The 19322-nt window shown below is 42.0% G+C and overlaps 1 protein-coding gene across 1 annotated transcript in view; it reads left to right on the plus strand.

The window, feature by feature from the left end:
• NHEJ1 (non-homologous end joining factor 1) overlaps positions 1–19322 on the plus strand; it is a 100044-nt gene that overhangs the window by 75153 nt on the left and 5569 nt on the right. The window contains exon 6 of the mRNA XM_063288904.1: positions 18386–18503. Coding sequence (XP_063144974.1) covers positions 18386–18503 — 118 coding nt within the window. The remainder of the gene's footprint in view (positions 1–18385; positions 18504–19322) is intronic.

A 19322-nucleotide genomic window follows, 5' to 3' on the forward strand; every position in this document is an offset into this window, starting at 1 on the left:
AGCTGGCATAGTTCATTAATATCTGATGTCGCATAACTCTGCCTTTGGAAGCAGTGATCAATAACTCTTTACATTCTCTGGCAAGTGTCACTATGGTTGATGGGAATTCCCAGGGCTTGGAGTTGCTAATACTGCCTTTCCTGTGCTGTCCCTGGAGAAGGATGAGAAAGATGCTCTGGTGCTCTTCTTGCTGTGCTGCTGGGAGCTGCCTTTGGCTCCTGTTAACACTGTGTGGTTTGCAAAGTGACTCATGGTGGGCAGCAGGATCAAAGGTGTCTCTCCTGGCTCAGACGGGACAGATTCCACCAACTGCTCTGCAGTGTATTTTCTTTCCACTGCTCCCTCACCAGGCACTTATTTACCTTTTGCTTTCTCTCCTTCTGCAGCATGGAATAACCCACTCTCTGTCTTCCCCACTATGTATGTGCACTCCCCTCCATTTTTAGTGGCTTTGTAGGCTGTGCGTGGCATGGTACTGTGCATGAATGGCTCTTTCTTTACAAAGATTCTAGACTAGGGGTGAAGAGCAAGGCTACAATCCTCCTCTCTGCTATCAGTTTGTTACAAGTAGTGTACATCGTGCCTCTCTCCAGTACTCCGAACTCAGTCTGGCTGCATTAGAACCCAAATGGCATGCATGCGTTTCCATACGAACATAGGAATCTACACTGTGCTGAATCATAGCCAATACAATTCATTGTTTTTGTGATTGGGTCTGCAAGGACATCTTGTTAACTTGAGCTGCCAAATACTGTAGCAGAAACAGTTTTGTAGAATTGTAGAGCAAAAGACATGCTGTACAATTGTGATTTGCTTCCATTTCTTATCTCATGGAGGTGGAAGGACAGGGCAGGTCACTGTCATTTTGAGTAGGAACTAGGAAAACACAAGAATAGGTCCATAAATCTGGAGCCTACCATGAATGTACATCCATGCTGTAAAAGAAGAGTCAAAAGAAGAATTGCCAGCTTCACAGAGTAAGAACTTCAATTAGTTCACTACTTCTCTTCAGTATTACCCCTTAGCTTGGTTCAACAAGGTTTTATTGATAAAAATAGAAGCAACTGAACATATGTTACACCAGTCAAGTTACTTTATTATATATTTTCTACACCAACAAATAGATGCTTTCTAGAGCTACAGGTAGGAATTTTCTCCAACTACCTGGAGATAGTTGGTTTTAACATTTAGTCATTTGTGTACAATATGTGCTCCATTCCTGAACAGAAAACAGAACACCTGAATAGAAAAGATAGGGAGGGCAAGTGAGAAAGGAGGTGCATATACAGCAAGGCAGAAAACAAAATATGATAAAAATAAAAATGTGCTAGCTCATTTGCTTTCAAAAATAAAGTAGTAAAGGTGAGATATCATGATGCTGATATGTGCACATCGTTTTCTGTTGAAAAAAAAGATAATTTCATCTGAGATGTATATGAACTAGAATATTGTCATCTTATTTTAAGCCTCAAATTATGGTTTTGTCCATAAGAAAAAAATCATTAAAAAAAACCTTATATTTTTCTTTTTCTTGGGAAGCCCGTCCAGTCAAAAGGCAGGATTAAAGTAAAGGACAAGTGAAATTATGGTACGTTGTAAATGACAGAAGAAAATCCCTGACAGGAGATAAGCAAGTTTTTTTCTCCCTTACAGCTGAGTTGGATTCCCAGGCAGTTATTAATTAATTGGGGTACTGGGGATATACATGAGAAATTCAGAAGGTATAGAGAGTTCCATGATAAAATCGCCCACCAAATTACCTAAAATTAGGTGGCATATTTCAACATGACATAACTAACAAGGCTGCTGAAATCCTTAAGCCTGGATAAAAAACAAATTTTCTCTGCTTCCCATCTGCCAGAAAATCTGGAGAACAACACAGTGGCCAACAGATTGTAAGGGGTCAGTCTACATACCAAAGCCAAAGAAAGGAGACTAAACAAAGTGTGCAAACAACCACACAATTTCCTTAATTTCACCTGCTGGCAAAATAATGTTTAGGATCGTCCAACGCAGATTAGAGCCCTACATAGAAAGTGCCAGATATTCAAGCAGGTTTTAGAAAAGGCTGAGGAACACATGACATTATTACTGATGCAAGCTAAATAATTCAGAAAGCCAATAATACCAGAAGGAAATCAATGTGTACTTCATTGAAGTCAACACTACTTTGATTGTGTTGACCATGTCAAGCTGGGGAATATCCTTAGGAAAATGGGAATTCCAGAACATGGGATTGTCCTCATGCAAAACCTATGCACAAGACAGGAAACCACAGTCTGAATGGAACATGGCAAAACAGACTGTCTCTAGGTCAGCAAAGGAATGAGACAAGGCTGTATACTCTCTCCTTATTTATTCAAGCTATATACTGAATATATATTGAGAGAGATTGGATTGGAGGAAGAGGGTAGTTTTAAAATTAGAAGAAGAAACATCATAACATGTGCTATGCTGATGGCAGTACTCCATTAGCTGAAAATGCAAATGATCTGCAAGTTCAAATTAAAGTTGAGGAGCACATGGAAAAAAAGGGACTAAGATAAAATATAAAGAAGACCAAACTAATGACAACAGGTACAATAACCAGTCTTAGAAGTAACGTTGAAAATAATGAAATGGTAGGTAGCTTCTGCCTTTTAGGATCAACCAGCAACAGTAAGGATCCAGCAGTCAAAAATATGCTGTAGACTAACACTTGGTAGGGTAACAATGAAGGCCTTCAAAAAGGTATTCAAATGTTGTGACATATCTTTTCCTAGAACAATCAGCATTGTGCAGGTAGTGGTTTTCCTTGTTACACTCTATGGAAGTGAAAGTTGGACTTTGAAGAAGCAAGATAGAAGTATTGATGCTTTTGGTCTGCTGTTGGAGAAAACTCCTGAGAATACCATGGACAGCCAGGAAAACAAACAAATGGATCATAGAACAAATCAGTCCAGTCTGGTGCTTTACAGTCCCTTTCCACAGTGGTTGTCTTGGTCTTAGCTGCTTCAGAAAATACTAGTAATATTGGGCGACTGGAAGAGAGATTGCTTGTATGCGTATTTGGAAGTGACCCCCATTCCAATTTGAAGGCTCTCTTGACTTGGGTCTTATCACTCCAGCACCATAAGCTCCCTTGTTGCTGATGAGATGGACAGATGCTGGGAGGCCTGACACCAGCAGTGTTTCTGACCCCATGCAAATTGCTGTCTGATCTGGCAGTATGCTCATAATCAGCACATTTTCATGAAGGTCTGGTTTCTGGCATCTTATAAGGCAATAAGGAGGTATTGTAGAAAGCTAGTATTCTAATCTAAAGTGTAAAATTAAGAAGGATGGAATGGAAGTCACCCAGTTTTAGGAAAAATTGGCAGAATTGGCAATGACCCCCATTTCTGCCCTTCCAGTAGTGCTATAGAAGAATGGAATATGGCCATTTTCTGAGTTGCAAAGCTGATTATAATTGTCTCAAGGAAATACAAAATACGTAGGTGTCAGAAACAATATGGCTGGCTGCAAAGAGATAGCAGCTTTAAAGTTAAATGATGGTTTCTTTTTTCTTCTTAATAGTGTATGGTATACTCCAATTCTAATTTATTTAAATATTACAAATTTACAAGCAAAGATAGAAAAAAATGGATGTAAAGTTGTGACAATAAGATTGAGAGAAACTGCAAGCTTCTGGACTTTGGATCATTGTTAGTTTTCCAGAGGGAGCATCTTTCATAATTTCTGACATTTTTATACTTAAGCCAAACATGAAAGAAGGGATCACTTTATCATCAGTATTCATTTCAGGTTTTAAAAATACAGTTCCTTGCATTCTTATGAAGGAATAGTCCTAATCCTTGATTGCCTTACACCATAGTTTCACTTAATAGTTTCACAGAACTGTTGTTTAAGCCAGGGGTCCCCAACCCCTGGGCCGTGGACTGGTACCGGTCCGTGGCCTGTTAGGAACTGGGCTGCACAGCAGGAGGTGAGCGGTGGGCGAGCGAGCGAATTTACACCCTGAGTATTTCACCATTGCTCGCATTACCGCCTGAGCTCCGCCTCCTGTCAGAGAAAGCAAGCCCATTGGCTGCTATCTCCAAACAGCGCAAAGAAAAAAGAATAAAAGGTTGGGAAAAAGATGAAGTGCTTGAATCATCCCGAAACCATCCCCCCCTCCCCGGTCCGTGGAAATATTGTCTTCCACGAAACCAGTCCCTGGTGCCAAAAAGGTTGGGAGCTGCTGGTTTAAGCTATCTAAAAAGTGGCAGATTCGAGAACACAGTGAGAACGATTGGCTCTTTGTATTCACAAAAGAATGTTCATTCAGTCTACTGAGCTGAGTCCTTCCATTTTCTTCCTTCCCAAACTGATCTTGTCCATGTTGCACTGACTTGATTCAGACCTAATACTAAACTTAGTTTTGCTTAACAACGGCTTATTGAGTAAGACAAATTTGACTAGATTTATATAGCACATATAAAGCTAATAAACCATAATTTATGAATCACAGTGGCTGGGCTCACACAACACACTAGCCCATAACCAAGCTACAATAATTGTATTTAGGTTTAGCTCAGCGTGGGTATCCGAGTGATAAGAGGACCTTATTTGGGGTAGTAGGAAAGGAGAGGTGTTAATTTAGCCAGTTAGCTGGAATGTACATTTTAGTACAGGATCTGTACACTTACTTCATTTTAATCCCACTCTTTATCCAAGATCTCAGGATGAAATATATGTTGCCTTTGCACTTTTATGTTTATAATTATACTGAATGTTAGGTTGAAAGCTGATGACTAGCCCAAAGTTAGTCTGTGAGCTTCATGGCTGAGTGGGAACTGGACCCTAGGTCTCCTTTTTCCACCCAGCCTTCCTCACCTAATTGTCTTGCAGATGTATTTAGCTGGGAGCAAGGGGAGTTATAATTTAAGACATCTGGAGGGCACCAGATTTGTGAAGGTCCTCTAACCATTATATTAAACTAGCTTCCTCTTGCTATTGTCCTGTTTTCTTGTCTAGTTCGTTGAGTGTATGGGTGGTGGGACTACATTAAACTGTGTCCTGCTCCTTCTTCTACAGTTCTTGATTGTTTCTTCCCAGGGAGATTCATGTATAATCAATAGTCACAATGAGCTCTGAGACCCCCATCCCTTGCTTTCACAGAAGTCCATGAACCCTGGTGGAATTCTGCTGCTGCTAAAGATGATTATAGAAAATGTATTAATTCTGGGCTTATCGATTATTGAAATGCAAATATTGCAAATATTTTGTATAACTTTTGGCTGTGTTGTACCCATCTTGAAGCAGATTTTTCACAAACAACAAGCAACAACAGAACAATGATGCTAACATGAAAACCTGATCCTGCAACAAACTCAGGTATCTATTTTGCCCCCAGATTTATACCAACAGCACCATCACAGGCCCCACAACTTCAGACACAAAATTAGATAGAGTCTCCTTTACATGCTCTTCTTCTAGTGCAATTGGTCTCATCATCTACTAGTGTTGGCCCTCTGGATTCTACATAGAACAAACGGAACAAACTTTGTGTAAAAAAATAAATGGACACAAGTTTGACATCAGGACTGAAAAAAGTATCAGAGCATTTTAACCTCCCAGGGTTACAGATCTTCAAGTAGCTGTTTTGGAACAAAAGAACTTTTACCAGCAAAACTGGGTGATAGACTGCAGAACTTGGCAGTGTTGTATATGTAAAAGGTTTCAGGCCATTTCAGGAGGTCTCCACATACACAATGGGTTTTTAATACGTTACAATTGACAACTGGTAAGGTACTTGTAATCTGTCTCTCGTGTAAACTGTATCTGCACAATCACCTTGTCATCTTCTCCTTCCCCCCTCCATCCCAATTTAAATCCTACATCAGTTTAGCTTCTCCATGCCTCTGCTGAAGTCAGTTATAGTTCACAAAAACATATGCCCCTTAATAAAATGTGTTAGTCTGAAAAAGATGCTATCAGACCCCTCATGATTTGAGGCTACCACAGACTAACATGGCTTTCCTCCTACAATGTCTACAATGAGTTGAACTCTTAAGTGACTCATTAAGGGACAAGCTCTTGTCCCACAAGGCTTAATTTTTGATTGCTATAAGACCAGTGCAAAATGCGTACGTATCATCGACACAAGAAACCTGCAACTGACTTGCCCAAGACAATATAGCAAATGTCACAGCTGTGTCAAAACTTGAACTGGGATGCCCAGCCCAGGCCCCAATAGTTGAATCTATTGCTCTGGAGGAAGTCTGATAGTGGTTTTTTTTAATGCTGCTCTAACTCCCAGAGCTGTTTTTAGAAAGAAAGAAGATGTTCAGTATCAACAAACTGATCACACAGTTCTCAAGGGGAAAACAGGATGATTCTGCTACCTTTGGATGGAGAGCCCTAGGATGATTCTTACATTCTTCTTGGCATGTTCACTAGAAAGGTTGATCAGGCTTCTTGCTGTTTGGTGCCACACCTAGGGTGGCACAGGACTTCTGTGGCAGAATAAGGAACTTAACTTACTAATCTAAGTTTTGGGCCATGGTCCAAAACTACAGGGCTATTCCCTTTTCCTTGGTATCCTTCCTCCGAAGCCCCTGTAACTCCATCACCTTTCCTTTGGCGCTGCTCCAGTAGAATAAAGAACACTTCCACCTCTCTCGCAAACAGGCATAAAGGGCACAAGGGGAAGGGAGGGGGGGTCTGTGGGTGGGGACGATTCCACAAGGGGCTTTCACAATGTCCCCCCCTCCCTTCTTCCTAATGGAGAGCTGTGAGAAAGGATTGTAGCAGAAGCCAGGAAAACAGCAGCAGAAGAGGAAAGAAAAGGTTATTGAGCAGCAGGCAGGGCTGCTGTGGTCTCAGAGTGAGCATAGACTGTCAGTTGTTAGGTGGGTGCCTCAGTGGGGAAAGACTGCCTTGATTATGCATTATGCGGCAGTTACACAGGGACAGCAGCCCTGCATTCCCCGTTCCACAGTGCTGGCCTTTATATGCCTGACATTTACTCTCCAAACTGTGGGGCTATGGGGGGAAAGGAAAACACTGTGTGCAGCACTTGGCCACGCTGGCCTGTCACGCCCCCCACTTCCGCTCGCTGCCTTCTTCCTGCTTGCCCCATTGGCTGCCCTGCTTATGACCCCTCAGTCCCCCCTCAGCCCATTTCTTGACCCTCCTGGGGCTTTCCTCTCTGGTGGGGTCCCTGGGATGACCTGAAAGCCGAGGCCTGCTTTCCTGTTGTTGGGCAAATCCGTAAGACTCAGGATTGGGCAGAAAGCAACTTGGCCAACACTTTCCCCTTCTGATCCCGGGACATGGTGGGAGTGTGGAGCAGGGTGAAGCCAGATCTGCTCCAGATCCCTGAGGCAGGGATCACGTTTACTCTTTTCAAAGATGTTGCTTACACAGTTTGCTACTTCTCCTCCGTACATCCTTCTGTTTTCTTTTTGGCAAGAGGTCCTGCCAGTGCTTCAACTCCAACTTTCTTGAACCCATTTACTAGCTTAGGTTTATCCTTGGCACCTAAGATACGAATACATAGATGGGATGTTTAAGTATTAAAGCTCTCCACTGCTTTGTTATCCAGGAAGGACTGAGGTCCTGGAATTGGACATGCAGAGTTCTGCAATCCCTAGCTTCAACCCAGGCCCACTGCAGGAAGTTGTCTCATGGAGTGGATATTAGCATGGTAAGATGAACAACTTGCCCATACTTCAATTTCCAATGAGGGTATGAGAGCCAGCTTCATGGGATTAATGTCCCTGCTTGCTGACTTCTTCCTCAAGCCCAGGGATGGGAACTTAGAGCCCTCAGAGGGAGCAGAGGGACAGCTTCCTTCAGCCTTCATCTACAGCCAGAGGTAAAACATTATAGCCAGTTTGGTCTAGAGGTTAAGGTGCTGGGCTAGGAACCAGGAGATTGAGAGTTCTAGTCCTGCCTTAGGCATGAAAGCTGGCTGGGTGACCTTGGGCCAGTCCCTCTCTCTCTCAGCCCAACTCACCTCACAGGGTGGTGGTTGTGGGGAAAATAGGAGGAGGAAGGAGTACTAGGTATGTTCCCCACCTTGAGTTATTTATAAAAATAATAAAGGCAGGACATTAAATAGATAGACAGTCCAACAACTTCTGAAGAGCTGCAGTTTTTCTACTTCTGCCCAATGTCTTTCTTATTTAACTGGCAAAAAAAAAAAGGGAGGGGGGATTTCAGCAGGACTTAGTTAAGGTGAAACACTAGGAGAGGAGGAGGAATCCTCTTTGTGGTCCCAGGGCACTTCATTGTCCCAAAACAGTTGAGAAGAAACCAGGAAACCTTTAGGCTGAGTGCCTCTTGTTGTTTCAAAGCCTCAACTGTCCCACAATCCCTCCAGTTCACTCCCTCTGGCTTGGCGTGGATGCTACCAATCCTGCGTCTTGGGTCCCACCCTGCTGAGCCACGAAACAGCATGCGGGACTCTGCTTCCCTTCCTCCCCACCCCCACCCCCGGCACTCTCCTGGCCACAGAGTGATTTATTAAGCAGGCCCTCCCTCAATGGAACATGTGCTGAGGTTGCCCACGGGAATGTGGGCAGATCTGACAGTCGCACCGCCACAGCCCAGGCTGTAATTTCAAAGCCTGCCCTAATCAGTTAAAAATATATTAAAAAATGGGAATGCGGGTTTTGCCAGGGAAAATGTTTGTAACCACTTGGCAGGCTCTGGTGTGATAATGAAAGGGTCTGGCCTGCTCCTGGGGAATGACCGATTTAGAGACTGTGCTCACATAGGGACTTGGTCCCTGGACCCGGCACTTTTTCCCAGTATGCTCCCCTTTCCCACCCCCAAAATGCACACAAGGCCTCCCCACACCACTGTCCTGTGTTGCTGGCTTCCCATTAGATGGAGGGGGGAGGAGGAGGAGGAGGAGATTTTGTCTTGGGCAGTAGTGGTCCTAACCTTGCCCCCTTCTGGGCTGTAGACCATGTGTAGCCATAGCCTTGTTGTATTCAAGTGACTCAGAAAATAGCCAATCACTCTGTCCATAATCTATCACAGAGTTTCTAGAGATATTTGCATGACCATGGTGGGAGATATTGGCTATGCCCTGGTTCACAACTTCCACCTTTTTCCTTAAATGGTTTGTGCTGGCATGCCATGTTGGCCTCTAGTCACAGTGCAGTTTTTTAAGATAGGCTGGGAACTAGATGGGGGAAGGAGGAGATACTACTTAGTATTCCATTCCAGTGAGTTCCATGAGGCTTTCTCTCACACATCTGCGTAGGGCTATGGATAGCCAGATAGGGAGATAGAGACCATGTGAACGAAGTAAGGGAAGTGTGATGAAATTAGATTCTATAAACTAAGTTACTGTTGATCATGGCAAAAGTAACAGATTAGGAACTTGAGGGTAGGGACTGCAGCTAATAGAACATGTGGTTTCCATACAAAAATCCCTGGTATTTCTGTTGTAATAAACAGAAATGGGTCAGGTAGTACCTGATGGTTGTGAGACCATGGACAGCTGCTCCCATAATAATGGGCCATAAATGCACAGATAGTCTGATGTGGCACAAGTATTCCTAACATGCTGTTGCTTTGGGACTTAAAATTGTAATAATCATGGAGACATCATCCTGTCCTTTTAATATCAGTAATGTAACAGCCATTTCTACCTGATGTGGGTTAATAAACCTTAATGGGCTCCATTCGTTTTAGGACAGAGGTCTTCAGATGTAATAGGAGAATTCTGAGTTGAGCAAATTACTGTCTGAGGTTGAACCTTAGTACAACATGCAGTGTAATCTATAAAATTCATTGGGAGTTCCCTCCGGGCAAATGTACATATTAGCCTTCCCAAACACTGATTCCCAGCCAGAATTCTCCATGCTGGCTATAGATCGGGAGAGTTTTACTCCAACAAATCTGGAGGGTACCAAGTTTTGGGAGATGAACATAAATTAACATTTATGAAGATAAACCTACTGTAATATAAAATAAAGATAGGGATTGTTCTGTACTTATGCCCTGATTTCTTTAATCTAGCATTTCTCTTTACTGTCAGCAAACTTCTTCCCAATTAGCTGTCATCCAAGCAGTCCTCGTATCTGGGAGCATGTTCAGGCTATGCCATCAATTCCCATGGGTACAAGCCAGGCCTGTTGAGCCTTGCCAAGGTCCTCAATAACTTTAGCTTGATCTAGAATAGACTGTGTATTTCCCATACAACATATGGCTAAGATTGCAAGCGGTAGTAAAACTGTTTTCTTAAAGACAATTTTCTGTCAGTACTGATCTTAATGAAAAATCATTCAAAAAACTTTTGTTTCCTGGGCCATAGTTGCAAGCTATAGCTCTTATCCAAAGGATACCCATATTTGCTGTCTTCAAAAGCCATGTTTTCCTTTCAGCTGATCAGTGTAGCAGGCCAACTCTTGGTCAACTAAGATGCAAATATAGATATAATTACCTTTCTTTAATCTTGCCTTCTAGTCAACAAAGTGATATCTTTACCTCTAAATATTCCTTCCTGGCCAGATAAATGGCATTAATCTAGATTCTAGCACAATAAGCTAACTTTACTATGTAGGATGTGGTCCCTCCTAGATCATTTCCTGCAAAGTAAATGCATATTATCCGGTAGTCATTGTTAACCTATCTACATGTTCTAATTAAGCCTTGGATTTCAGAGGGAAATGAAGTTTGATGTCCATATGACCCTGTTCATAGTGTGCTCGTTACCTCTAGGCTGAGATCTAGCAGAACATGTTGCTACTGTGTTAACAAGTGCTATTCTTAATTTTTAAAAAAAAATTATTGGCATATAGTTTGCTTGAATGCCAATCAGCATAAACCGTCAAAGAGATGCTGTACTTTACCCAAAATGTAAAAAGCTTTCTTGATACTTGGTATAAATGGAAATTGTGTAGTCTAATAGACTTGATTTTTTCAAGTAATATATTAGTTAAAAGTAAAGTCTCTTTCATGTTGAGCTTGATTCCCGGTCACTTCATGGACACATCCATATAGCTTTCTTGGTAACAGTACAAAATGGTTTGTTTGTTTTTTTTATCCTGTCCTTTGTCATTGCTTAAGCTTGTGCCAAAAAATGTAAGCCCCATCTTTTTGTGGCTCTTCCTTTCCCTGGATGAAATACAATTTGTCTCTCTGCCTCTAAGGAGGGGCAAGGCTTAATCTGAGCCAAGGTTTAGCTTTAGGGACGGTATTTAAATGTTAGGATGAGCACCAGAAGCTTGTGATTAAAGGGGGGCATTTTTCCACACACCCCACCTCCATTTCCAGTGCTTACTTAAGTGCATCTAGGAAGGGTTAGCAGGACATTCAGATGATGCCTCCTGAGGCCTAATCTGTCTCTGTCCAGGAATTGGCCACTGATAATTTTGAATTGAGCAGAAATCCAAAGCTGTGCACTAATTCTTCCTTCTTGCAAGCTGAGATAAGCAATCAAGCTTTTTCCACAGACTTTTTACCTTACAAGATTGTCTGTATTATCTCTCCTTTAGTTTAGTCTCCTTTCTTCTGACCGCATTACATCAAAATCTAGTTTTGTTTTGTTTAGTTTAGTTTTTCTCTTGAAGGAACAGGGAAGCTTTCAGGACCTTTGCTCATCTTTGCCCTGGTGCCCTGAAGACCATTGAGCTCCTGGTTGGCATACTGTAAATCTCCTCTTGCTCCTCCCCACTTCAGACTTGGGCTGTCATCATCCAATACATATTTGGCCTTGTTGTCACGTAGTCATAACATAGGCAGAATATTCACCCCTTAACTTGCATGCTGGCATTGTGCATCCTCCATGTTTGGCTAAGATACAAGTTCTTGGCCTGATTTCATTTAGGGACAACCTCCTCACTTGCAGCAGCTCTGAGCAAAGGAATGGCTTGTGCTCTTACTTGGTGTATTTCCTCAATTTGTGATCCTTTCTGCCCCGCTTGATAGCTGTTTTGCTGTCTCAGTAAAGATTGAACCAGAAATGGTCTCTCCAAAATCTGTTTTTGCAGAGATGCAAGTAGGATTTTGAGGAAAAGCTTGACCACCAAGTTGTATTTCTGATGGGAAACAGAAGATGCAGGGGAAATTAGAAATGCAGTTTGATAACACTAAAGAACTCAAAACTCCATTGATCGTGTCATCTTAACTGTAATTGATAAATGGCACTGGAAACTGGACTGAATGGCATGTAGAGCCATTTTTGGAAGCCATAGACAGACAACTGCCATCAGAGATCTGCTACTGTCCCAGGAAGTAATTGTTACTGTGTTAGTGGAGAGATTACTGAAAGTGTGTAGTTGCAATTTAGAATTCCTTTCTTCCTTCCAAACAAGGAATAGCTATCTTAAGCAGGACTTAGGAATTGGAGAAAAGGGACGTGGTGGCACTGCGGGTTAAACTGCTGAGCTGCTGAGCTTGCCGATCAGAAGGTCGGCGGTTCAAATCCGCATGACGGGGTGAGCTCCCGTTGCTAGTCCCAGCTCCTGCCAACCTAGCAGTTCAAAAACATGCAAATGTGAGTAGATTAATAGGTACTGCTTCGGCGGGCAGGTAACGGCATTCCGTGTAGTCATGCCGGCCACATGACCACGGAAGTGTCTATGGACAAATGCCAGCTCTTCGGCTTTGAAACAGAGATGAGCACCGCCCCCTAGAGTCGGACACGACTGGACTTAATGTCAAGGGAAACCTTTACCTTTACCTAGGAATTGGAGAGATAAAGCAGACATAACTTGTGCATGGGTATGAAAAGGAAAAGGAGGTGTTTTATCTCATTTCCATTTCTCCTGTGGATTAAGATGCACTCTTAGGATGAGTTATACATTGAAGCAATGAATGCACTGATGCTGTGAGTCCCCTATGTTGATGCTAAAACAAAGAGCATTAATGTAGTTTTCCTGATGGGGTAGTACTCTGTCCCTGTTTTGCTGTTTGATTCATAGAGATTGCCTTAATCTGTTACACATCTATTGAAGGTTGGGCCTTGAGATACATATTTTTTGAATAGCTCTGAAGCTGTGTGAACATCAGAGGGCACCAGCATGTCCTCAGGCAAGTTGAATATACTGTGTGTCTTATCCTGGCTGCTTCCAGACGGACCATTTACTGTATGCATGATGTTCATTCGTTTGTTTGTTCGTATCATATGGCATCAGATGAATAAATTAGCAAACCCAGAAGGAATACACATCAGAAAGGCAACCTTGTAAGACATGGATGTTCTGTAACACCTCATTCCTGTAACTTTTTGGTGGGGAATGGCATCATCAGTCATTGTAATTTCCCTTGCTAGCCTTCTGCTATTCCTCTGAACTCAGCCAGTAAATCTAATGGTTTTAAGCATGTGCCTCAGTATATTGTACATAGGAGGTCGCAAAGGTCTGTAAAGCTTGTTTAGGTATGCAAAACAAAGTGCCCTTCTAGCAGGTAACACATACATTGCTCACATGGATACCACTTTCTACACATAACCCTGTCTTTGAAGACTTCAATTCTTTTTCATTGTTACAAATCCAGGAATACTGATATTATGACAGGAGAACTCAGCAGTAGCTTGCAGTTCTGGAATTGTAGTTTAAACCATTGCATAAAGGATGCATGTACAGGTATATGAAACCCTAACGCACCTGTTTACAACTGCCATTGTGTTCAGGGGAGTAAACAAAGGAGCTATTGGAGGGGAGAGAGACTGATACGGGTCAGACAAATATGTAGAAATCCAAGTACATCCTGTTGTGATCCATCTATTGATGTGAATGCTATATGCAGGTTTCTCTATAGTACAAAAAGAAAAAGAAAGAAATTGCTTCTTGCAGTTCCACAAACAGTGAAAGCAATGAAAAATAGACAATGATTAAAAAAATATTCAAGAGTCTCCTAGCATCTTAAAGACAACATATAAAAGGTATAGTTCTGGGAACTTTCTTAGTCCCAGACAAGGCCATGCTTGGCAAAGAGCAAAGAGCACCCCGCTCCCCCGCCAAGCCATTCACATTGAAATACGTTATTTCTCAGCTCAGGGATGTGAAGAATCCTCCTTGCAGAAGAAATGCATAGAATGGCCAAAGCCAATACAGTTCTTGTCCTTTCTGATTATGAAGCCCACTTTCTTAGTGGCCTGAATGGTGCCTGAATCTCTGTTTTGAAATGTAGTTGTGACTATATATAGTATAGAGAGAGAGAGGATTTGAGGAAGCACAAAGAACAGCAACTGGCAGTAGCTTAATGAAAGCATTGGTGGGTTGCCATGATCTGGGATTTCTGCCTAGGCCTTGCCAGTATTCCTGGGGATGGTTGAATGGATGGGAAGGGAAAGAAAGACAGCAGTGACCTGCCACAGTACACGGTTTTTGTTCTGGGCCAGGCCCCTGTGATTTACTTTGCCCTGAGTTATGACTGTGCTTTTGCCTTTGATCTGGCATCTCCAGCTGCCTATTGGCTGTTCTTGCCCTACCTTTGGGGTTCATTCACCTGCCAGTTTATAAGTCATTGCAGCCTGGATGCAATGAGAGAGCTGATCCTCAGTGGCTGTGAGCAGAGCCCTCTGTATTTCTGATGCTTACAGTAGGGTAACCAAGGGTCAAAAGGTTATCACATCCAGGCCCTTGCTCAGCTACTACTACTCTTCCTGCAGAAGAGTCAATAGATTAATCCATTGTGCCTGTGGAGGTACAAATCAGCTTGGCCCATGTCAAGCAAGAGAATCAAGCCACGTGCTTATAGGGAGAAACACTTTGTGGATAAACGGTGGCCTTCATTTACTCATTCTTTGCATTGTGCTCATTTTGTAATTTGCTTCCCCATATAGAGAAGCAGACACAGCTGTTCTAGTTCTGCTGGTTTGTATTATAATCCATGCCATTTAAATGAGGTAGGGCAATGCCCCCTGAAATTGCTGAGGCGCTGAGTTCTATCCCATGGATAAAATTGCAGTGTTGTTTTAAGCATCATTTAGTTATTTTGTGCAACTGATTCCTACAAAAAAGGTGCGTTCCTAATTGACAAGCATTATCTTTGCTAAAGATGTTGCAGTCTTTTCTGAAAGTTGGAAGGAAAAGACCACATCTTACTTTTGATGATTTTTAATTCTAGGCCAGTGTTTTCCATTACATTAACTGAATCTACATTATGTGTGACTAAGTCTAAATCTAAACCAGTGGGAGAAATGGAGCAGCTTTTATTACGTCCAGGCAGATATTTACGTTTTACCTCAGTAGGTGGCATCAACCAGCTGATCTTAGTTGACACCACCCACAAAAAAGTTAAAGTCAGACCTAGTTGTTTTGTTTTGTTTTATATTTGTTTGTTTAGATTGATTTATCTGGCTGCCTTTTTCCCTAATGTGACTCTGGGTGGCTAACAATGATATTTTTAAAATACAATATAAATACAATATAAAATTACTCTCCTGGCTCCCATGCCCAGGAAAACAGCCTTTCCAAAAGGTGAGCAGGTTCAGGGCCAAACCAATGCTTGGATTGGAAGCTACCAGATAATCCCTGTCAAGTAGACTGAGAAGTTGAAAGAAAACTGCGGAAGGAAGTGTGGCAAACCAGTTCCACATTGCTGTTAAGAAAACTAAAGTTCGTTCAACTCTGAGGAATCCTTATTTTAAATATTTTAAAGGCTTTCCTGCACAGTGCCTCCAAAAAAGAAAAAGCAGGAAGGATAGCTTTGTTGAAGAAGACCTTGCTTTAAAGGTCTTCATGGAGTTTACAGTATACCAGAAGTAAGGAATCAAATCAAATCAAATCTAGAGAAATAGATGAATACTTAAAGAAACAAAATCTACTGAGGATTACAGAGGAACAGAAATAGATTATGAATGGACCTATAACAATAAGGGAAGTTTGCAAAGCTATTAAAAAACAGGAAAGCTGCCTGGACCAGATGGATTACCGGGATCTTATTATAAATATTTTGAGGATGAACTTTCACAGCCTTTACAAAATACGATGAACTTTATTTTACAGAGAGGAAAGATGCCAGAGAGCTGGAAAGAGGCTAATATAGCATTAATAACTAAAGAGGGACAACATTTGACTTTAAAAATAAAGTGGGCTGATATCATTATTGAATAATGACTATAAGTTGTTTACAACGATTTTGACTGAGAGGTTGAAAATAATTTTGCAAGGATTTATACATGAGGATCAATGTGGATGTTTACCTAAAAGACGGTTAAAGGACAATATTAGAAATGTGTTGGATGTTTTGGAATATTTGGAGCAACATAATGAAAAACAAGCCGCATTGATTTTCTTAGACACAGAGAAAGCCTTTGACAATTTGAACTGGGCCTTCCTGTTCAAAGTTTTGGAAGATAGGAACTTTGGAGAGAATTTATTAAATGGGTAAGATTGATTTGTACGTCACAGAAAGCACAAATAATTGTTAATGGAGACCTAGCAAAACCTTGTGAGATACAAAAAGGAACAAGACAGGGATGCCTGCTGTCTACTCTCTTGTTTATTTTAGTTCTTGAAATATTGAATAGAGATGTAAGGCAAGATGAGAAAATGTGGGAGTAAAGATTGAAAAACAAACCTATAAGTTAAAGGCATTTGCAGATGACTTGGTGTTGGTTTTGGAGGATCCTTTAAAGGGAATTGAAACATTAATGGGAAAATTAAAAGAATTTAATACAAGATAATTATGTTATGACATGGAATTAAGTTAAAAAAGACATGTTAAGATGGGAGAAATCACAGTTGTCATTGTTGGGGAGAATTTCTGTGATAAAAATGAATGTCTTGCCTAGAATGATGTTTTTGTTTCAGACAATACTGGTTTTGGCAACTGATGTACCATTTAAACAGTGGCAAAAGGATATATCTAAGTTTGTATGGCAAGGGAAAAAAACCACAAATTAAATATAAGGTGTTACAAGATGCAAAGGAAAGAGGAGGATTGGATTTACCTGATTTGAAATTTCATTTTGCAGCTTGCTGTTTGGTTTGGATGAAAATGTGGGTGTTGCTGAGAAATAGAACACTTTTAGAGTTAGAAAGACATGACCTGAGATTTGAGTGTAATCATAATCTTCACTTAACTTTCTTCCTCCCTGGAATACCCTGGGTGTCTTTTCTAGAATTACCTGTGTGAGAGTAGACAAGAAAAAATGTATTTAAAGGAAAAGCCTCCTTTACCCATGGAGGGAAGTGGCCTTGTAGCTGAGAAACAGAGCTCCTGCTTGGCAGTGCAGAAAGTCCCAGGATCAAATCCTGGGCATTTCTAGTTTGAAGGATCCTGGAGAGGACCAGCCAAGGAGAGCTACTACTTAGGAACACTGGAAGCACTTTCAGACATTCAGTCCAGAGAGAAGCTTTAGGCCCAGCTGGTCCCCCCTACAGGCTCTGAGAAGAAGGTAGGAGTCATTATAATGCCAATACATGATTTCACTCTCACCTCCACACCATCCTGCCAGGCTGCCCCCATCCCATTGCCATCCCCTATAGTATTGACAAGGAGCTTTGTGCCCCTTCTGCAGACTGCAGTGGGAGGAGTGGGTGACAGGCAAAGGTTTGGACTCTGGCCTTGAGCGCCTCAGTACTTGGAGAGGAACTGGCCTGTTATCTGTTACACTTTGTTCTCCTGCCTGTTTGGGTGTGGAGCAGCTACAGTGCGCAGAGGTGTTATCTCTGGAAACCTTTGAAACATGGGCAGCCAGCAGGATTCTGGGTTCCTTCTGTCCAGAATGGGGGTGGAGTGAACCTTGTGCCCCGTTGCCTATGCCGGGGTGCAGCAGAGTACCCTTATGTCTTGCTGGGGAAAAACAGTTTCTTAGCATTTCTTGGTGGAGAAGTGTGTGTGTTCAGCACTGGGGAGCTGCTGTTCCCAACACAATGGTCCTCTTTCTGGAAGTGGAGAAGCTAGGCACTTCCCAAGGTAAGCTTTAGTTCCATTTCTGTATTAGAAATGGAAAGCTCTTTGGAGTACAGTGAGTTTGCGTAAAAGTGGAGGACAGCATTCCCAGAGCTCTTTGACAGTGAGAGCCATTACACTGATTACAAGAATAAACAAAAGATGCCACTTTATACTGTACTACTGTTTTTTTTTTATTCTCTGTCCACTGTTTTCTACTTGGGCAGCCTGCTCTTCAAGATTGCAAGCCCCAAAGCCTAATTCCCATCTCTTGCTACCAGAGTTCCTTTTAAGTGAAAATAACAGGGCACCTATTGCGTGTGAAACACAGATGTTCCTTGGGGTTAGGGCCTGTATCTGATCTTGACTCTTAAGTATTGCCAAGTCACCCCTGAGTTGCCTTTCTTGTTATAGAGACTGGTAACACAGCCATGCCAGCAATATTTCAGCAAGCACATTTTTGCCTGCTGTAGGTGAAATGTAGTGCACTTGTTTCCTGTGTTCTATAATCCAGTTTGTAGCCTCCACCCTGTACACTATCTCCTATTTTGTTTTTCAGACTTTGCCCCAAGCCTGCTGCCTGGGAGATGGACACTTGTTCACTTCTAACCTAAAACAGCTCTATGTGGCAGTGACCCAGCAGCAAGCCAGAGCAGCTTGCAAACGGCACCGGGCAGGTGAGTGGATCAAGCTTGGCAGGGGTGTGTCTGCTTTGCTATTATCTCTTTAGAAGATAAGCATACTTTTCTCAAGTGACCACAGAGGCAGAAATAAATTAATTCAGTTGATTTTGCGCTGCCATCTGGCTAACAGAAAGAAAGTCATCTTTCAAGAGAACCAAACAACCTTTGATGCTCCTAGTTTTCTTCTTCTCCCTTACCATTTCTCCACACAATTTCTATCCATCTCTTGTTGGTACATATTCTGGCTCATGGGCAGCTAATCTGACATCTTCCAGATTGTGGTAGGTAGAATCCCGAGAAACTGGACAGCACCAAGTTGCTTGTCCTTGCTTAAACCACTGTGATTACTACTTTGATGACTTCCAACTTAGCCTACCATGAAGCCCTCTCTGGCATGAAAATGTGTTGTTGCTAGGTGTGTATCCAGATCCTTCTTGCTTTTGCTATTTTAAATTTTAGACTTGTGCATGTGACATTCAGCCATGGTTAGGATGCTTAAGGGTTTTGTTCAGTGTGTATTTGGAAGTGACCTGACTTGATTTTCATCACCAGGACCAGTGTATGAATCAGAATGCAAATACCCTAGTAGTCATTCCACATTACTATGAATCCTGCAATGCAGCTTTTGCAATTTTAACTTTAAAAATGCCTCCTTGCAGTCAAGCTCAGTTCCTGGTGATGTCGTGCTCACATCCATGTAATATTCTTAGAAGTAATATTGAATGGTTTGGCACTGCCTTCTTTGGGGATTTCCCAGTCTAGCGTACAGCCCTAGGGTTTGGTGGTGGTCTCCCATCCAAATACAAGCCAGAT

This window comes from Candoia aspera, chromosome 1 (assembly GCF_035149785.1).
Source record: "Candoia aspera isolate rCanAsp1 chromosome 1, rCanAsp1.hap2, whole genome shotgun sequence".
NCBI classification, from domain to species: domain Eukaryota; kingdom Metazoa; phylum Chordata; class Lepidosauria; order Squamata; family Boidae; genus Candoia; species Candoia aspera.